Source organism: Felis catus, chromosome A2 (genome assembly GCF_018350175.1).
Source record: "Felis catus isolate Fca126 chromosome A2, F.catus_Fca126_mat1.0, whole genome shotgun sequence".
NCBI classification, from domain to species: domain Eukaryota; kingdom Metazoa; phylum Chordata; class Mammalia; order Carnivora; family Felidae; genus Felis; species Felis catus.
Genome location: NC_058369.1, coordinates 152,689,486 through 152,709,583, shown reverse-complemented (window position 1 = coordinate 152,709,583; position 20,098 = coordinate 152,689,486). Strand labels below are relative to the sequence as shown.

The 20,098-nt window shown below is 42.9% G+C and overlaps 1 protein-coding gene across 9 annotated transcripts in view; it reads left to right on the top strand.

The window, feature by feature from the left end:
• Positions 1–20,098, top strand: part of DGKI (diacylglycerol kinase iota) — a 439,032-nt gene that overhangs the window by 173,751 nt on the left and 245,183 nt on the right. For 8 of the 9 annotated variants that reach the window (XM_023250596.2, XM_023250595.2, XM_019825868.3 and 5 more), the window contains 2 exons: positions 13,278–13,352; positions 14,973–15,029. The exons of the other annotated variant lie outside the window; for it this stretch is intronic. In XM_023250596.2, the coding sequence (XP_023106364.2) occupies positions 13,278–13,352; positions 14,973–15,029 (132 nt within the window). The remainder of the gene's footprint in view (positions 1–13,277; positions 13,353–14,972; positions 15,030–20,098) is intronic. 9 annotated transcript variants of the gene reach the window in all.

The window sequence follows — 20,098 nt, the reverse complement described above, 5'->3', positions numbered from 1 at the left end:
AGAAATGTTTTCCCTTTTTCCAGTGTTCCCTAGTGTAGAGATCTAGAACAATAGAATTTAACCAACATTCTCGCTGCTCCAAGGCCCCAGTCTTGGCTGAAGCATTATTTGCATTAGCAGTTACCCAGAACTACTGCTGACCTCTACGTGGACATTGTCTCTGTTTGTTAGAATTTTAATGTTGTTTCTGGTTCCTCCCTCACATATGAGGCAGATAGAGATTTTAGAGGGTAATGAATGCCCTAAGAACATGAGGAAATGGAAAAACCTGCTTTGATGCCTTCATTTGAGGAGGCGTGTGGGCTTTGGAATCAAAAGGTGGCTTGGCTTTGAATCCAGGCTCTGGGATTTTCTAATTGTGTGATGTTGATCATCGTTTTAACTTCTTGTAGCTTCAGTTTCGCATCTTCAAAGTGTGGGCAATTCCTGCATCTTACTGTTGCTGTGAAACTTAAATGAGATAATGTATAGACAGCAATTAACAGCTTGGCAAGTCACAAACACATACCAAAAAGCAGCCCCTGCAATGGATGTTTCTCCTTCAGGGAGAAGTGACTGCAATGGATTGTCAGAAACTGATCCCCAAAAGGCAATGCCGGAGTACAGACCTTGGAGCACCTTATAACCAGCACCCCTCGCTCAGTGAATAAAAGAGAGGATGGGTCTCACAGAGTGAAACAACTAGCCCAGCTCACAGGCTGTCCCTCAACTCTGTGGCCCTTCTCCATTCTCTTGATCTTCTATAGCACACATCACTTTCTATTATTAAAAAAAAAAATTGCTCGCCTGCTTACCTGTGTCTCCACCACTAGAACATAAGTTCCATTTAGTTCAGGGACTGTGCCTGTGTTGTACTGTCCTAGATCCTCAGCATTCAGCACAGTGAATGCAGTGAGGAGTTATCCTGCCATTTTTCATGGAATGAATGAATGAATGAATGAGTTCAGGGATGTGATTGTTGAGAGAGACACACATACACACATGGACACCTGTCACCAGATCAAACTCTGCCATGTATTTAAGTATCATTATACTTAGCATCCAGGATGTTTGAATTCGTGCCTTACTTTTCAGGCTCTTCACAGGGAGGCTCAACATTCACTGCTAGTAGGCTCTTGTGGGGTTTTAAGCCCTGGCCTAGCCAGTGTCACGCCTATTGTGGCCCATCTTATTTGATTCTCATGGAGGATAGAGACTGCTGTTTACCATTCTTGGCACAGGGGGTCATGGAATTGTCTGTAGTCCATCGCTATGGGCTCTTCCGAGAATGGATCACCTGAAGCAATCATGTCAATTATGTCTATTTTCATCAGTCTTGTCCCCCTAACTTTTCACTAGTAAGGAAAGTGAGGGGGAAGTAGTAAGTTGTAATAGAAAGAGATAGCTTTGAGTCAGAAAGACTTGGGTTTCACTCCTAGCTAATTTATCTTGGGCGAGTTGCTCAATCTCCTGGGATCTCAGCTCCTTGGCTATAAAATGGGTGAAGTACCTGCGTTGTATGGCTGAAATGAGCTGTATTTACAGTATACATAATATGGATATCATACTAGCAGCCATACTGGTAAGTACTGTCTGTGGTAGTGATGTCCTCACTGAAAAATGGTATGGGTGGGTGTGTGTATGTGAGTGGAAATCATACTGCAAACTGGGGATGTGGCTAGCGTTGAGTGTACCGCGACTGAAACGGTGGTCTTCTTGGCTGGACTTGGGAAGACTTTCTTTTAATTATGTCACCAAGAGCTTGGGATGTAGGAAATGGCAATGAAGGAACGGCTCATTTACCACAGCTTGATATGGCTTCTTAAGTGAGTAGAGTATTCCATATTAAAGCAAATGTATCTAAATTATTTTTTAGAAACCTCAAGCTGTGAACTATAAATAACAAATTCCTTGATTTCTACAAAGTAAACTGATAATGAGGACATGTTAGGATGCATGCTGCGGGTTAGGGAGTGTATATGGTGCCATCACACCAGCAAGGACCGAAAGGCAAGCCTTGATGTTTCCTAGTTTATAGTGAGCCTCAGTTCTCTACACACTTGATATACTACCTTAGCATTAGAGCCATTAAGATAACATAGGTACACCGTTTCCTGTTAATTTGTCTTCATTATGACTTTTGTAGTATATCCAGCCCATTTTTATATCTGTCTGCTTGAAATTCATAAATGTACATCTCTTTGGCTATGTAGGCCTCTAGTTGCATGAATATTTATTAGTGTCTGTGTACTTATTATCCTATTTATGTACATTTTTTTGCACATATAGTTAACAGTTCAGGTAATCTATAAGATACATGGAAACTTTGACCTGAGATCACTTGAGAAGATTATAAAAATTCAACAGGTCACAAAATCGTCTGGAAAGAACCAAAGATAGGAAGATAGTGCACAATAAAGTTAAAGCCATTGACTGGCCGCAGTCATATAAGCAGGACCTTCTTGCATCTAAGCTGAGAAGCATAGAGAAAATGAATGGGACAGAAAGATACAAGAGAGAAGACAAGCAGGCAGAAGGGGAAAAAAAGAAGGAAAAACAAGAGCTGAGGGCAACAAAGCACAGAGAAAGTAAAATAACAACCAAGAGTAAGAAATAGAATTAGGATTTTCAAAGAGTTCTTCCAGGTCATTAGGCTGAAATCCTTTTGTTTTTTTAATGTTTATTTAGAGAGAGGGTGAGCATGTACACAAGGGAGGGGTAGAGAGAGGGAGAGGGAGAGAGAGAAGAGAGAGAATGAATCCCAATCAGGCTTCATGCTGTCAGCACAGAGCCCAATGCGGGGCTCAATCCCACCAACTGTGAGATCATGACCTGATCCAAAATCAAGAGTTGGTGCTCAATGGACGGAGCCACCCAGGCACCCCTGAAATCCCTTTTTAATGCATCAGGGTCATGAAAGAGGTGGCAGAAAGAATGCCTAAGCAGCGTAGCCGTCTCGTGCCCGTCACCGGACGCACACACTCAGTATCCCACAGTCCGGTGGTCTCCCAGAGCTGTGCGGTATTGGCATCTTTCCATCAGACGTGTGCACATTTCTCAGACCACACATTATGGTTTCCATAAGTGACAGCTGCGACATATTTTTGTGTCATCTCTCAATAACTACACCTGAATTTTACACAGACTTATAAAAGATAGTAGTGGTGTGCACCAGTTAAACTCAATTGAGTTCCAACATGTAGACTCCACCTAAGATTTTCATGTAGCTTTCTATTGCAACCAATCAGTACCTATCACTCTTTTTTTTTCATTAGAGAACAATGCCTTGAAATCACGAACATAAGCCACTCGTAGAAGAACTTGGTACAGATTTTATTGTAAGTGTGAACTACTGAGATTCAGCCAAGTATCTTCCCCTCAACTCCCACATTTAAAATGAATGTTGTGCCATTCTGACCACAGTTTTTACCAGTCTTAAGATAATGTTCAAAAAATGATGAGGTACCACTCTTTATAACCAACCGTTAACTTGAGCTTTGAATTAACACGAGTTCTGGCAATTTGGTTTTTACCAAACGGTTTCTCCGATGAGCCCCGATTGCCTGTTTCACAGGAGGAGGAGAGGTTTTTGTAAGATGTTTCTGTTCTCCTCTTCAGGCTTGCAAAGTCTGTCCCCTTCCTTTAGTTTTCTGTTCTAAGATTTGGGCTTGCTTTCTCTTCAAATGAAAAATAGACACCAACTGTTGAGGAAATAGAGAACCTTTATTTGTGTAGAAACAGTCCTGAGAAGGCACTTTTCTCCTTTATGTGTCTCCAGGGAAGCTGTGGAATCAACACGTCTGTGCCTTAGCTCAGGTGGCTACTCTTTACCCTCTAGATTTACAGGCATATCCAAGCTTCCTCGGGGGACAGTGTCTCTAGAAACATGAACACTTCACGTACACATTGCTTCACATAAACGTGTTCTTTAGAACACAACAAAATATGCTGTTTGAAAAGCATATTGAGTTTTATTGCAGGACGTTAGAGGCATCTCCACTGTAACAGAGTATGAGATTGTAGGATGTGTAGTCAGCCGGTACTCACAAGCAGCAGGCTGGCCAACATGTGGGTGTGAAGCCATCCTGGGCTGTCAATTACGCTATTCGGACGCCTAAGGCCCATGTAGAAGACATGCGTGTTAAGCTTAATGGAAGTCTGCGTGTGACCGGAGAGGGGTCTGCTTTATCACTTGATCACTCGTGTGCCTCAGCCTTCCGTATTACTGGTGTCACTCTCATTCAGGCTCTAATTGCCTAATACGTGAGTTATCGCTGCAGACTCTGATTACTTATTCTCTTTCAGAGAAAGCGTGTGTCTTAACCATGATTTGCAAGATCCCGTATGATCTGGCCTTCTGGTATTGTCTGGCCTCATCTCTACCTAGTTTTCTCCAACCACACTGGCCCCTTTGTCACTTTTTAAACATCCCAGGGCCCTCATGCCTCTGGGCTTTGCACTTGCTGTTGACCCCTTTGCCCGGAATGCTTTCCTCCCCAGATATCTGTATGACAAACCCGTACACTTCCTTCTGGCATTTCGCAGAATGTATCTGCTTGTTGAGACCTTTCCTGGCCAAATTCCCTCTACTCTTGGTATCTCTCCTATTCCTTATTCTCTCTTTAATTTTTCTCTTTAGCCCTTTTTTCCATCAACATTATATATATATATATATATATATATATATATATATATATATATATTTATGTATCATTTTATTGTCTGTCTCTACTAGGACTCAGTAATCTCCATGAGATTAAAACAATTTTTGTTAGTATTTTCTTCACTGCTGTATCCCCAGTGCTTGGCACCTACTAGGTGCCTGGTATTTACTGATTGACCCTGTTAATAAATTACTTCTCTCATTTCCTTTTGCCTTCCTTCTGCTTTCGGGTAGTGCTACCTAATGCGACCAGATTAAATGATGATTTTTGGCCACTTTCGTCTCAACAACTCTGTCCGTGTTCCATTGCCCATTAGATTAAAATTTGTGTTTCTCAGCCTAGATTTAAGAACTTCAGCAGGCTTTTCCTGGCTCACCCTTCTAGCCTGATCTGCATCACCTAACCGGGACTTCTATTTGGGAAGACTGGCCTACTTGCTGGCCCCAATTTTGTCTGGCATGTTTCCTCCCCACCCCCACAACCATTACCCAAGTACAGATTCCAGTTTAACTAGCCTGTAGATACAGGTAGAATAACGTGAGCAGCAGTAACACAGACTTTCTGTTCTCTACCCACTAAGACCTCAGTCTTCTGCACGGTAACCTTCCCATCCAGGGTCCCCAAGGCTCCCAGAAGGCGTCTCATTTGCGACCCAAAAAGTAGTGCAGCTGTAATCACCACGAAGCCTCTGTGCTGTTTTCCCTCTCTGTGCAGAGGTCTCCTGTTCCTCAAACACCTGTAAGGTAGCTCATTTTTTCTTTTGGGGTTGCCTGCTGTGAGAATGCCTGCGTCCTGGTGGACATTTTGTCTCACAATCCCAAGGCCACCAGTTCTCCAGACTGGGGCTGGGGCAGGGGCTTGAAAGGGAGAACGCCCTTCGCTGCAAATCCTTCCTCTTTCCTCCCTCCCTTCCTTCTGGAATGTCTACTGGGCTCCTACAGTGTTTAACCAGGGCCTCTTGGGGATAGTTCTTTGCCATTGTTCTGACAGTCCCTCATGACACAGCTCCTCTGGCCTGTTCACACAGCCAGCGGCCCCACTGCTCACCTCTGTGCATGCCCTACTCACCTGACCTCCACCTGGGCACACACAGAAGCCTCCACACTCCAGCTTCCGACCTGGCACCCAAGAACTCATGCCAGTAGACACTTGTGAGCCCAGTGACTCTGTACCCCAACAGACGTGCCCAAGCCAGTCTCCGTTCCTTTGGGAGACGTCAGTGTGCGCTACATAATGAGATTTTGGCTTGCTCTCTTTTGGGGTGCCCTTGATTTTTGAAACGTTTATCTTTTAAGGCCCAATTCAAGAATTTGCTTTTCTGTCAGGTCCTTTTTACTGACTCAGCCTCTGAGAGCTTATCCTCCTCTAAGTGATGACTTTCACTGTCTGAGCTGCTCATTTAGCATTTAGCTATGTGTGGCCTTCTCCGTTAACGACTGTTTTTTTTTTGGTTTTCTTTTTTTTCCTGAGTCCTTCCTATCTCCTCAAGTGGCTTGCCAGCTTTTCCTAGGAAGGATAGAAGCTCCTCCCTCTTTACTTCCTGTACTGCATGTAGCATTGTCTCACCTTCGTAGGCATGGTTAAAATTGTTTATTGACTGAACACGTTCATAAATATCCTTTAGAAAAGTCAGGGGTTAGCATTGTTTCGGCCGCACGGAAAACTCATTTATGTAGGGCATCTCAGACCATCGTGACTCCAGAGGGCAAGCATATGCAGGTTTAGGTGTACTTGAGCGTAGCACGAGTATTTTTGTGCACCCATTTACATGAGTCCTCGACCCAGCCTCCTGTTGTTCCTGCACCTTATCTTTCAGATATTCTGGGCTACACCTGGCATTTAGAATCGAGGGTGTCAACGGTGAAAAGCAGCTATCTCAGAGGGATTCAGCCCTCACCGAGACCTTGTCTGCCCAGAGGACACAGGGCACAGACACACAGGACCTTGGCAAATGAAGGTCTTGACCTTCCAACATGGGCCAACAGTCCTCATGCTGAGGGCTGGCCCCTTTAACACAAAGCGAGGTCTCTTTGCGGTAGATCCTATGCGGCAGCTTTGAGAGTACCTTTGAGCCACAAGCTCCTCGAGATGTCTGGCGTTTTGCTCCTTGGCCCGGGATTTTTGAAATCTTGTCGTCCTAGACTTACTTGATGTAATGAGGAACCACAATAGGGGTGCACTGGGACTTCAGCTGAGCCGCCCTCCTGATTTGTCCGAAATGTCCTGTGTTCTGTTGGAGGAAAAGAGGAGCCAGCGTGAGTGACCATGGAGGCTGTGCTTGGCTCTGAAATCGTATTAATGGAACTTCCAGATAATGTCATTCTTCATTTTTCCTAATACCAATTTACAGATTGCATCCCAGGCTCCCCAGAGAAGCAGAACCTGCCAAGTATGCTTGTCATTTCTTCTAATTAGGTTTTTAAATAAATCAAAGAATCTTGTTTTCATTTACCTTGGATTATACAGCGACAGTGTTCTTGTTCCTGTGCCCATAGAGGCATTCCCCACTGAAAGGACACCGAATTCCTGACACTCCAGAAGCTGAGGAGCCCCTTCCCTCCTCTCTCCTGAGCACTCTGTTCTCCCACCCCTGGAGAGGAAATGGCCTCACCCCAGCCCTGTTGCCTCTCCTGTTTCCCCCTCCCACCAAAGTGCCGCATAGACTGAGCTCTGTGGCTGAAAGGGAGCAAGAAGGAAGGATACAATTCTTCTTGCCTTACTTGCTCTTTCCCCTTTTCCTGATCTCCAGCCCTTCCACGTATCTTATTCCTTTTGGCATGATTCTTTGGATCTGGGATAAGCAAAGGAGAAGAAGAGAGCTGGCCAGAGCCTGAGGCTAAGCCCATTCCCCCAGCCCCAGCCCCCCCATCTTTTTCTGGCTCTGTGCCCCATCCGGGTCCTTTCCCCAGAGTGCCTTCTCTGCCCCTTTCCCTGCTCCCAGCATGATTGGGTCTCTGCCTGGAGGAACCCTTCCCTGTCCATTCATCCTTTTATCACTGTGGCCTCATTGTTAGAGGTGGAGCTCCAGAGAGCAGTGATTCCTTGCGTTGGGTCTGTCTGGGAACCCTGTCTGGAGAGAGGTGCTCCGAGCCCGAACTTTGGCGTGCAGCGGTTCTGGTCTCTAAACTCTCCTGAAACAGGGAGACCAAGACAGGGTTGCCATGCCAGCTTTGAGGACTCTTGGGTATTTCCTCCCACTTCTCCGCTCCTGATCTGGTCCGCACCTGTGGATTTGCGTGGGGGTGACAGCAGGGGGTGTATCCTTAAGAACACAGCAGGAGAGATAAGGTCAGCCGGCAGGTAAATTTGGTCCGTCTTCAAGGACAAACAGGTTTGGTGTATGTCTTGTTGGGAAGGGGCACAGCCGGCCTTGTACCTGCTTCTTGGGGTCAAAGTTCAGACTGTTAGGGGTAATAATTCAATTGCCTTGGGTACTAAGAAGCCCCAGCCCTTTTACAAACCAGAGGCCTGTACGGCTGGGTCTCCTTTCCCTTCCCTCCCCTTCGCTCCTCCCTCTTCCCTCCCTCTTCTCTCTTTTCTTTCTATCAAACCTCGTTCACTATCACCAGATATTCATTGTTACCTAGAGAAAATCACATCTCTGGCTCAGAGGAAGAAACTATAGCTTTCTTGGTGGTGCATATGAATCAGGGACTTAGGACCAAAGGTGGTAGGTGGGTGGGAAGGTGTTAGATCTTGAACTCCTCCACCACTGCTTGCCTCGGATCCTTCTGTCCCAGGCCCAGCTCCCGTGGTCTCAGGCTGAGATAACGTTACTTCTGTGCTTGATAGGAGCTGAAGTTGGGGAAAGGGCTGTCACTGCTTTGAATGCCAGAGTGCTTGCAGCATGGGGAAACATGGAGGGCCAAGTCAGAACTTAGAGTGTTGTTTTACAGTCGCTATTAGTCTGCTAGTTGGATTGTGTCCACTGTCGGGAAGTACAGCCTATCTTTGTGTTAGTGTTATTTAAATAGATGTTGGTCATGATGTGATAAGATACCATCTGTATTATATCCTCTATTGTCTTAATTTTCATAGATGTTATGTGCGTGTACATACACACACACACACAATTTACAACCTAATGGATTTCCTTTGGATGCTAACATTGAAGTAACTTTACGTGATATTTCTTTTTTTCTTTCTTTCTTTTTCTTTTTTTTTTTCAACGTTTATTTTTTTGGGACAGAGAAAGACAGAGCATGAACGGGGGAGGGGCAGAGAGAAAGGGAGACACAGAATCGGAAACAGGCTCCAGGCTCCGAGCCATCAGCCCAGAGCCTGACGCGGGGCTCGAACTCACGGATCGTGAGATCGTGACCTGGCTGAAGTTGGACGCTTAACCGACTGCGCCACCCAGGCGCCCCAAATTACGTGACATTTAAAACATTGGCCTTTAGGGGCGCCTGGGTGGCGCAGTCGGTTAAGCGTCCGACTTCAGCCAGGTCACGATCTCGCGGTCCGTGAGTTCGAGCCCCGCGTCGGGCTCTGGGCTGATGGCTCAGAGCCTGGAGCCTGTTTCCGATTCTGTGTCTCCCTCTCTCTCTGCCCCTCCCCCGTTCATGCTCTGTCTCTCTCTGTCCCAAAAATAAATAAATGTTGAAAAAAAAAAAAAATTTTAAAACATTGGCCTTTAAATTCATTGAAGACAGTGAAGTTTTAAAATTTTTAAGTTTCATTTTGCAAACATGTGTGTAATGACTTAATGACTTTTTAAAAGTTTATTTATTTTGAGACCAGAAAGAGAGAGAGGGAGAGAGTGTGCATGCATGTGCAAGAGTGAGGCAGGGGAAAAGACAGAGGGAGAGAGAGAGAATCCCAAGCAGGCTCCACCGTGGCAGCACAGAGCCCGACAGGGGGCTCGATCCCACCATCTGTGACATCATGGCCTGACTGGAAATTAAGAGTCAGACACTCAGCCAGCCAAGCCCCCCAGGTGCCCCTTAATGACTTTTTTTTTTTTAACTTAACACTTTTCATAGTGAATGAAACATTAGTTTAAATAACTGATTAAGAGATTTTGGGCTTTTTTTTTTTTAAAGGAAAAGTAAATACTTACAGTCTAGATTCTGACATTTTGACTTTGTATTTAGTTTACATCCTCAAATAAAAACTAACGTAACCAAGCACAAAAATTATTTCTTTTCTGAGCAATTTCTGCCCAGAAGCTTATTATCCACCTACTTTGAATAACTTTGACCCATTGAAACACATAAACCAAGAAGTCAACAGTTAAAATCTGATTCACTGAAACAATTTTTATTAGTTGAGGGACTAAAATCCATGTATATTTTATTACTATGGGAAAAGACCTTAGGCCTTCACCCAGAATTTACTTAATTTTGCATATGATTATAAACCTTAATTACCTGATTCCTCAGATTATAAACTATTTAGAAACTGTCATTTAAGAAATTAAGGACAACAAAAGATAAGCACAATGACACTGAAGGGATCTCTAGTTTGTTAGAAAAATAACCGTTTTTTGTAGTAAAATGCATCATGTTGATTCAAGGAACAACAGATGTTGGTGAGGATGCAGAGAGAGAGGATCTCTTTTGCATTGTTGGTGGGAATGCAAGCTGGTGCAGCCACTCTGGAAGACAGTATGGAGGTTCCTCAAAAAACTAAAAATAGAACTACCCTACGACCCAGCAGTTGCACTACTAGGCGTTTATCCAAGGGATACAAGTGTGCTGTTTCGAAGGGACACGTGCACCCCCATGTTTATAGCAGCACTATCAACAATAGCCAAAGTATGGAAAGAGCCCAAATGTCCATTGACAGATGGATGGATAAAGAAGATATGGTTTATATATACAGTGGAGTATTACTCAGCAATCAAAAAGAACAAAATCTTGCCATTTGCAACAACATGGATGGAACTAGAGGGTGTTACGCTAAGCGAAATTAGTCAGAGAAAGACAAATATCATATGACTTCACTCATGTGGAATTTAAGATACAAAACAGATGAACATAAGGGAAGGGAAGCAAAAATGCTATAAAAACAAGGAGGGGGACAAAACATAAGAGGCTCAAAACACAGAGAACATTCTTATTGCACTATATATATGCTAACTAACTTGAATATAAATTAAAAAAATAAGTAGTTTTAAAAAATGCATCGTGTTGTAGTGTTTATGAAGAAAAATTCAGATTATGGTCTGTATATTCTGGCTCTAAAAGCATGAGAGTATGTATTTTCTAATGGTCTTTTAAAATTCAATATCATTTAAATAAAGTTGGTTTTATAACTGAAACACTTGAGTTCATACGTTATCATCTGGAGAACATGCCATACTGAATTGTTCATATGAATGATGTTGGTATATTTACATGTTATCCCAGAAAGCTGAGAGAGGACATGTCTTAACCTTGTGGTTGTCAAACTCTTACTATTAGCCCACATCCCTTTTTCAAAAGAGATTATGATTTAGAATCCTGATATGGAAAACAAGGAAAGGAAGAGGTATTCTGGTTTCACAGAGTATGCACGGGTCCCTCCGCCTGCTTGGTGCTCTTGCTCCAATCCTCAGTGACCTCTGAGGAGCCTCTTAGAGTCCCTGGAGCCCTACAGGTGCAAAGCCAGATGGGAGCAGGGGTTATTGGTAAGGAAGGAGGCTTTTCAGGCATCCTTAAATCATACCCATCAGTGATCACCTACCATGAGTGGAATTGCTGTGTTTGCAGCGTGATCTCCCACGGGGTTGGTGGATAGTGTGTAGACTGGAATTCACTCCAGTTTCCTTAGCATCACTGCAATACTGAGGAGCGGCAGGACTCAGGTGCCCCATGCACTTTCTGCAGGTGGTGCTGCATCAGTGATCTGTACCAGGAGATCTGAAGGAAACAGGAGAGCAGCACAAATTTGCTTGCGGGAAATCTGCTCGTGAAAATTTGCAAACTAGAATTTTCTTATTGTTGCCTTGAGTGCTGCTGCTGCTTCCACTACTGTTACTTCCTCACCCCCCTCCCACACCCCTTCCCCCCTCCCCCCTCCCCCTCCTCTCTTTTTAGTAGTAGAGCCTGAGACACTTTCCAGTAGTGTAACTAGATGCCTGGATCTCCCTTATCTTTTGCTCTTTGAAAATTCAGTGGGTTGTCCAACTTACTTCATGTTCCAGAACGTGTTCTCTCCCCAGGCAGAGGAGAGCCGTCTGCAGGCAGGGTCCCTAACCCCTCGCCGGCAGGGTGAGACCGCGGGTTGGGTTGCCCCAGTCCCGCACGGTTCTAGGCGCTTTGTGGGAGTCAGACACCAGCGTGCATACCCCGCGTGGAGCGAGTGGAAGCATCCAGGAGGCAGGAGGCTCTAGTTGCGTTTCCGATAACTGTCCCTTCCGGGGGGGGGGGGGGGCTTGCAGTCCCTTCTAGTCTTCTTTGGCAATCGTAATACTTCAAGTTTTGGCTCAAAAGTGATTATCTCAGCAAGGGAAGCCACACATCAGAAGAGGGCAGTTTGCCAACAATCTATACTAGCACCTTTCCCAAGAAAGGCAAGGCCTTTCACACTCGAATGCTTTGATTCACTATTTTACAGATTAGCTTTGTTATAATAAGCTGCTTTCAGTGCTCAAAGCCCACAGTTATTCCTGCAGACCTACCTTCTAGCCTGTGCTTTGCAGGGAGGCCTGAGCATTCCCAGCTAGGATTTCCGTGGAGCTGGCAGTGTTAAGATTCCACCTGTTCCTCTTTGACCCTGCTGCTCGTTTTGTATTGTTAGAGAAAAGATACACCTCAGAAAGTATATTTATTGTTCGTTGAAACTGGCAGTGCCTGTCAGAGAGGCCAAATTGTGTGATGCTCACAGTCTTGTGAGCTCAGAGCTAGACTCCCCGGCGGTGCTGTGTCCTAATTCCGAGACCTTCCGAGCTGTGGCACATCACTTACTGCGCCACAGCTTTGTCATCTGTAAAATGGGAGTAAAAATGCTACCTGTTGCGTAGGGTTGTGGAGATTGAATGAGTTACAATTTGTAAAGTGCTTCTAAGAGTGCCTGACTCATAATGAGTACTGCATTCATGTTAGCTGCCGCTGCTGGTATTGTTACTACTTATTGCTATTGTCAGGCGTGAGAGTTAGGTTCTCCTCTTAGTTTCCCCAAGATGTGTGGGTGAAGACCCAAGTAGCTTAGTGTAGATTTGTGGCTGGGATAGAAGCCTGAAGCTGTTGGCCTCTTGAAATGTCAACTCTTGGCAGTCGGGAAAGAGTGCCTGTTTTGAACTTAGACCTCATTCTGGATGTTGGTCCTGCTGCTTAACTACCAGAGTAAAAATGTAAAAAAACAAAAACAAAAATCAGAGGATACTAATGCCTGCGGTTGTTAGGTTATAAAACTTAGAAATGACAGAATAAAGAGCCTGGTTCATATTATATGCTCTACTAGTTCTATATAGCAGCTGTTATATTTATTATATTCTGGAGAGGAAATCTAGGATGCCCTGAGTCATGGAGATATGGAGGTAGTAGGTAGGTCAAGAAGGACTGTTGAAGTTTGCCCTATTATCGAATGCTTAAGATGACGTTTTAAATTTGCTTACGTTTGCTTTGTTTATGTATACTCTCTTTACTACCAGGGAACTCTTCAGAACAGACTGTTAATATTTCTTCTTGTATTTTGAATTGAATGTTGTAGAAATCGGCCCTCAGGAGGAAGTGTGCGGTCTGTAAAATCGTCGTCCACACCGCCTGCATTGAACAGCTAGAAAAGGTGAGACACCGCCACCTGCTGTAGTGTTGGCTACACTGCAAGTATTTGGACTTCAAAGACCAGGTGTCCTTTCTTATTTCCACCTTTTTCAAGAGAGTGCCCTTTAAAAAAACTGGAAGACCAACATTATTACTGGATTAGTAACAGAAAAGCAGTGCTTAAGGTTAATTTGCTCGATTGCTTCCCAAAGGAAAACTTGGTATCATTCTATGTTGCCTCTTGGGAGGAGGAATGGTAAGGTTAGAGAGAAAAGACTAGCACACACTAATTTTCTTTACAATGACAGACATCGTTACTCACCCATTGGATATTCCACAAGAATTTTTTTTTAAGAAAAAAATCCATAAGCTCTTTAAAATGATCATTTAGATTCGCCTGATGTTCGTGAGTTTCTTTTTCCTAAAGTGGCTGCAAGGAAGACAACCAGGCCAGAAGCCAGCTCTCCTTCCTTTCTTGGGGTGGTGTTCTGCTTGCGCAGCGTGAATGTGTGGGTGGGCCGGAGGTGACATCCCCATGGTGTCTTGCCTCCAGAAGAAGTAGATTCTGTAGAGTCCATTGAGCGGTCGTTTGTGGGAACGGGAAGGCTCCAGTCATGAGCCAAACGCTGTCCTCTTTTGTGCCTCTCCTTTATTGCCATGTGCGGGTCTCTGTGTTATCTATGTTCTTGAGCTGTCATGTGTCAATGTGTTGAAATATTGTAATCCCCTGAGACATGCATTATTTCACAAACACATTACCAGTTGTTGCCAACTGGTATTTTGTGGGGACGAGTACTAACATTTTTTTTCTCTCTGTCTCTTTATCTATCTATAGTTTGGTTGGGTTTTTTGTTGTTGTTGTTGTTGTTGTTGTTTATTTGTTTGTTGCTGTCCCAACCCCATTTACTTATCCCCTCCTTCATTTCTGTATTCCCTTCACTTTATCAAGTAGCTAAAGAAGATGTCCATGTTTCCAGGAGGCCTGCCCACCTAAAAGAAAGGCAGGACTGCAGACTTAAAGAAAAATTTGTGCATGTGAAATCATCATCATCATATTAAAAATTTCTCAAGTTTATGTTGCCCTACTTTTTTTTTTAATTTTTTTTTTTTTAACGTTTATTTATTTTTGAGACAGAGCATGAATGGGGGAGGGTCAGAGAGAGGGAGACACAGAATCCGAAACAGGCTCCAGGCTCTGAGCTGTCAGTACAGAGCCTGATGCGGGGCTCGAACTCACAGACTGTGAGATCATGACCTGAGCCGAAGTCGGCCGCCTAACCGACTGAGCCACCCAGGCGCCCCTATGTTGCCCTACTTTTAAAATCTGCAGCATAGCTGCGTGATTTCAGCTGCCTTGTATGTTTTTTTCTTACTCTTTATCTCTTTTCCTCAAGTTTGCAGTGTAAGAGCACTATTGTTTAAAGATCTGTTGCTTTCATCAATGAGAATGAAGAGACGTGGACTGGAGATATAGGATCACTTGGGACCCCTATAGATTATCTGGGGTGATGATTTCAAGTGTTAAACTGTGGGGCTTTTGTTTTGTAGTCTCACTATGTGTATCATTGTTGATTTGTTCAAGTAAGTCAGTCTAGTCTGATGCTTATCCCTAATATAATGCACTTTTCTTTTTAAATGACAGATTAATTTCAGATGTAAACCAACATTTCGAGAAGGGGGCTCAAGATCGCCAAGAGAAGTGAGTGTTTCAGAACTCGACTTCATATACCACCTTTGTTTCCCATTGATTCACTGGATTAACAGATATTCGCCTGGATTCAGAACCAAAGTCTAGCTCTATCCATTCCGCTCGGTTTCTTATTAACACATCCATAAATACCACCAGTAAAATCTCCCAGTCTCCTCAGCACGTGTACATTGCCCTATAGTATTTTCATGAAATGCACTGGGGATGAAGGTTTTAATGAGCAGGTAGGAGGCAGTGGTAGAACTGAAGAGGTAAGAAATACATGGCATTTTATTGTGCTGTGGTCCATTGTCATTTCATTTTTTTTCAATTTTGAGTGGGTAGAAGGTATTCAGGGGGGCAGCATAGTTACTGAGTATTCCCATGAACACTGAAGCCAAACTGGTTTCCATACCAGTCTTGATGCTGTATGATTTGAGGTATCTCACCTAATCTTTCTGAATTGCAATGTTTTCATCTGATAAGTGAGTAAGTGGGTAGGTAGATAGGTAGAGAGATCCACGGAAGGACTACATTCAGTGCTCAGTCCTTGACTTCACGGCCGAGTAGTGAAGACAAAGAGATAAATGGGAAATCATAAGGAAGAGCAATTGCCCTGTTAGTCATAAGCAGAGGGGAGGATAGGAGAAGAGCTGCGTTTAGACCTAATTTGTCTGTTTAATTCTTCTTCGAAGAGACTGAGTACATGTTGAAAAGTTAGAGAAGGTAAGACAGTTAGTAGAGGTTCTCAGCCCTCCTGTGTTATCCTGGATAGTTTATCTCCTGGCCCCAAACTGCACTCTCCAATTGGCAAAACAAAAGGCTGCAGTGAGCCCGTCCTCCCTGGAACAGAGTTGAGCTTTCCAGGTGTTACCACTGTATATGGTGCTTTCAATAAGAGAAAGTGGAGGAAATGCCATTTTTGTAAAATATACTTCCTCCATTTCACTTACCTTCCTGGTGAGATTATTTTCAGTTCTAAATATAGGTTTGTCCTCTTGGAAACCTTCCCAGCTGGTGTACTCCTCAAACTAGCTCTGTGCACTGATGAACGGGTGAGAGAGGTTAAGACACCAGAGGAAGGGCTTCCTGGAAGAGGTAGCAAGTAAACTGAGACCCAGAGGAGTTATCTTAAGTGAAGGTGTGGTTAGAGGGAGGGTAAGTAGGAGGTGAGTGACAGCCTCCTAGACAGAAAGAGCACATGCTCACAAGCACAAAAGTGAGAAAGCATAACAAGTAAGATGTGAAATTCAAGAGATAAGCAGGAGGTAGGCCATGAAGGTCCTTGTAAGCCACATTACAAGTTGAGTGTTTTATCATCATGGTAATTTGTGGGAGGGCGGGACATTAAACTGTTTTAAGCAGAATATATTATTTTGGCTGCAGTGTGGAAGGAATACCATATAGTTCCAGAGCAGCCATATTGGAGTCATGGAGAGAATTTAAGGAGCTGTTCTGGTGGTGATCTGAACTATGAGTAATCCTGAGGGTGAAGAAAATTAGTGGATAGGAACTTGAAGGAAATAAAGTTGACAGGATGTAATAATTGGTTGGATTAAGGACACAAAGAGGAGTCCAGAGTAAAGCAGCCTTCTGTCCTAGAAAACCGATGAAATGTTGGAAAATGAGTTGACCTGAGAATGGGTTGGGGAGTTGATGAGTTTAGTTGTAGGATTTTCAAGTGTGTGGTGTCCTTGAGGCCCCAGCTGGAGATGCCCAGTAGACAGCTGAGTGGGTATGTGTGTTTGGAGCTTAAGAAGGAGTTTGGGTTAGAGGTAAGACATTTGTGAATCGTCAGCATACAGTAAGTAAAATTGTGAGAATAGATGAATGTGTAGAAAAGGAAAAGAAGCCGTGTGAGTACAGACTGTGAGTATGGAGAGAGTCGCTGACATCTTATTGACAAATAATGAAAAAGTGTGAAAAAAAGACATCTCGTTGTTACTAATACAGGAAGATTAGGAGAAAACATGAAACAGAGTACATTGGGAGTGGAGGTTGTGGAGAGAGGAAGAATAATTGTCCCTGTCCCTTGTCCTCTCCCACTGTGTTTGGCCATTGTATCAGCAATAGGAAGGGTATGGGTCATACATAAGGTGAGGAGAGTGCGAGAAAAATGATAGGCTTGTGGGTACCCTTAATGCCACCCAAGTGCACTATAGCATTGGCCAGAAGATAACTCAGTAAGTACTCTAATGAAGGAGAAGATTCCTTTAGGACAGTAGATGGAATAGTTTTGTGTTTTTAACAAGAACTTAGTGAATTTCCAATCAGGGGATCCATATGTCCAGACAGCTTCCCTGTCCTTTAATTTCTCTCTTTCTCTAAATAGATAGTGGTAATTGTTGTGCACCATTTTCTACTGCAAGGGGTTATATATTGTTCTAGTTTTTAATAGTGGTATCATTTCTCTTCTGTGAAGCCAGACCCTCCTCCATAAGTGCTTTGAACACCTTTTGTCTTTGTAGCAAGGGCTTGATATATTTTTCATTCCTAAATTTTTACCTCTTTCACCCCTCCTCTAGATTATTTCCATCACCGCGAACATGCTCTGACATCTCCCATCTTAAAATAAATGAATGAAAATGTTCCTTAACCACCAACTGTGTCTTAGCTGCTGTTCGATTCTCATTTTTGCATTCACTGCTAGACTTCCAGAAAGTGTTGTCTATATAATTGTTTTGATTATATCACCTCCTAGTCATTTTAGCCTGTTCTGATCTGGTTTCAGATCTATTCTGAATAGATCTATCTATTCACTGAAATTGCTTTTTTCAACATCTCTTACGTACCAAATCCATTAGATATTTTTCCATTCTCTTCTTATTTAATCTTTCAGATATATTCAAATTATTCATGTTCAAATATATTTCAAATATTTTCAAATCCCCTTCTCAAAATTCTCTCCTGCCTTGACCTCTTTCCTAATTTCTTCTTATTTCATTGGATAGTCCTCCCCACTCTCTTTCATTATTCAATCCCCCTGATTTCTGTGTATTTCTCTGGGCTTGGTATTTGGTCATGTATTCTCTCAGCCCACTCTTGTTGAGAGAACTCATCCAATTTCATGGCTTTGAAAATGATGTCTGAGCTGACAACTCCTAATGTAGTAGTTCCAGTCCACACTTCTTGGGGTTCTGTTTGGCATGTCCGTTGAATGTATCACAGTCACATCAAATATAACACATTGAAACCAAACTATTTATTAACATCACCATAAAAACTTTTTTTTTTCTATTTTTTTTACACCTCAGAAAATGAGATGGCTATTGATCCAGCTCCTCGGTCAAAAAGACTGGGGGATCATTGATTCCTTCTCTCATATATTCCACACATCTAATTCTTTTGCCAGCCCTATCAATTTTATTTATAAAACAGATTTCAAACCATCTACTTATCTTCGTTTCTGTTTTTAGCACCCTAGACTAGGACACCATGATCTCTCTTGACTACTACATTAGCTTCTTCATGATTCCTTGATTTTCCCCTTCAATCCATCCGAATTTGAGAGAGTGATTTTTAAAATGGAAATCAGATCCTGTAATTGTTCCACTGGTTTTCACAGCAGTTAGAATAAAGCCCAATTCTTTATGAAAAGGCCTGTGTAGTCTTGCTCAAGCACACCTGTTCAAACCCATCCAGCTGCCATGTGGACTTTCTTTTAGTTCTTGAGGCATGGACCAAGGTATTCCCCACAGATATTTATGTATTGCACTGTTGTACTAGAAGTCTCTTTATGGCTAACCGTTTCTTAGAGTCAGGCCTCAGCTCCAATATCATCCCCTCTGAGGTCTTCCTTAATGATCTCCTCTAAATAGATTGCACATTGTTCTTTATCAAAGTACCTTGTTCTGCCCCCTCAGAGTACTTTGCATGTCATAATTGTTTATGGATATTACTCATTTGCTTGTTTGTCACCGCCCCCCCCCCCCCAAAGTGTAAGCCTTGGGAGGTCACTCAGGGAATTCATCCCAAACTCATTGTACCAGGACACAAAGGGTGTGATTTGTTGACTGTCTGTTGACTAAAAGCATTTATAAACGAGTTAATTTCTCCCCAAATGCCTAAGAACTCTTGTTGTAAGAGGACAGTTTGAAGATGAAACTTATGGTAGGCATGACTCATTTGAAATTCTTAATTAAGAGACCTTAGGTAGTTTACTGAATGTAAATGAAAGAACAGTCACTTTAGAAATAGTTTGGCTTGGGTTCAAATGATATTTCTGCTTCTTTCTACTCTGGGTATCTCTAGTTCAGGGATCTAGGGCAGGGATTGTTAACCACAGTACCTTATGCTTTGTGGAATGTCTGACCTACGGAAGTTTTTTAATGAATGTTGGTTGAACACCTCTAAGATGAATCTTTCTGGACCTCAGTTTTCTAAGATATAAGCTATCTGGATTAGGTTATAATTTCTAAGATTCTTTCAAGCAGTCTATGAATAATGTTAGGAATTAAACTTGTCGTTTGAGAAATAAGTGAGCAATTGTGTTATGTATGTCTGCTAATGATACTGAATTATAAACCCTGAAGTGATGTATCACAGATTTTGAATACCCATAAGTAATAGTCCTTTCCTTCCCCAGTACTTGAAGATAGTATATGAATAATTCAGAGATTATCGACGAATAATACAAAGGTGTCATGGTGTTAGAAGCCTTACTTTGCTATATTAACAGCAGTATGTCAACACTCGTATTTGTAGTAGAAGGATCCTGAGTCTAATTTCAGTTCCATAATTTAGGAGATGTGAAAAATAGCCAAAAGGAAATAGTGTGAAAAATGAAGGTGCTTGGTAATGAAGGTTAGAAAAGAGAAGTGATTCTGTAGAAATTGTTTTTTCTTCCCCCTCTGATTGATATCGTGATTGATAACCCTCCCAAGTGGCAGCTACATGATTTAATCATCAAAAATTAGGTTGACAATTCCATTCCACTCAACACGTGTTTTTGGATGTTTGTTCAAACTATATTAAAGCAGCAGCACAGAAGTTTCTTTTAGGCCTGTGAAGACCTGTTAATAAAAGGATGCTTGACCTCTCAAATCAGAGCTATGGATGGGAGACAGTTATTCAGTTTCTTC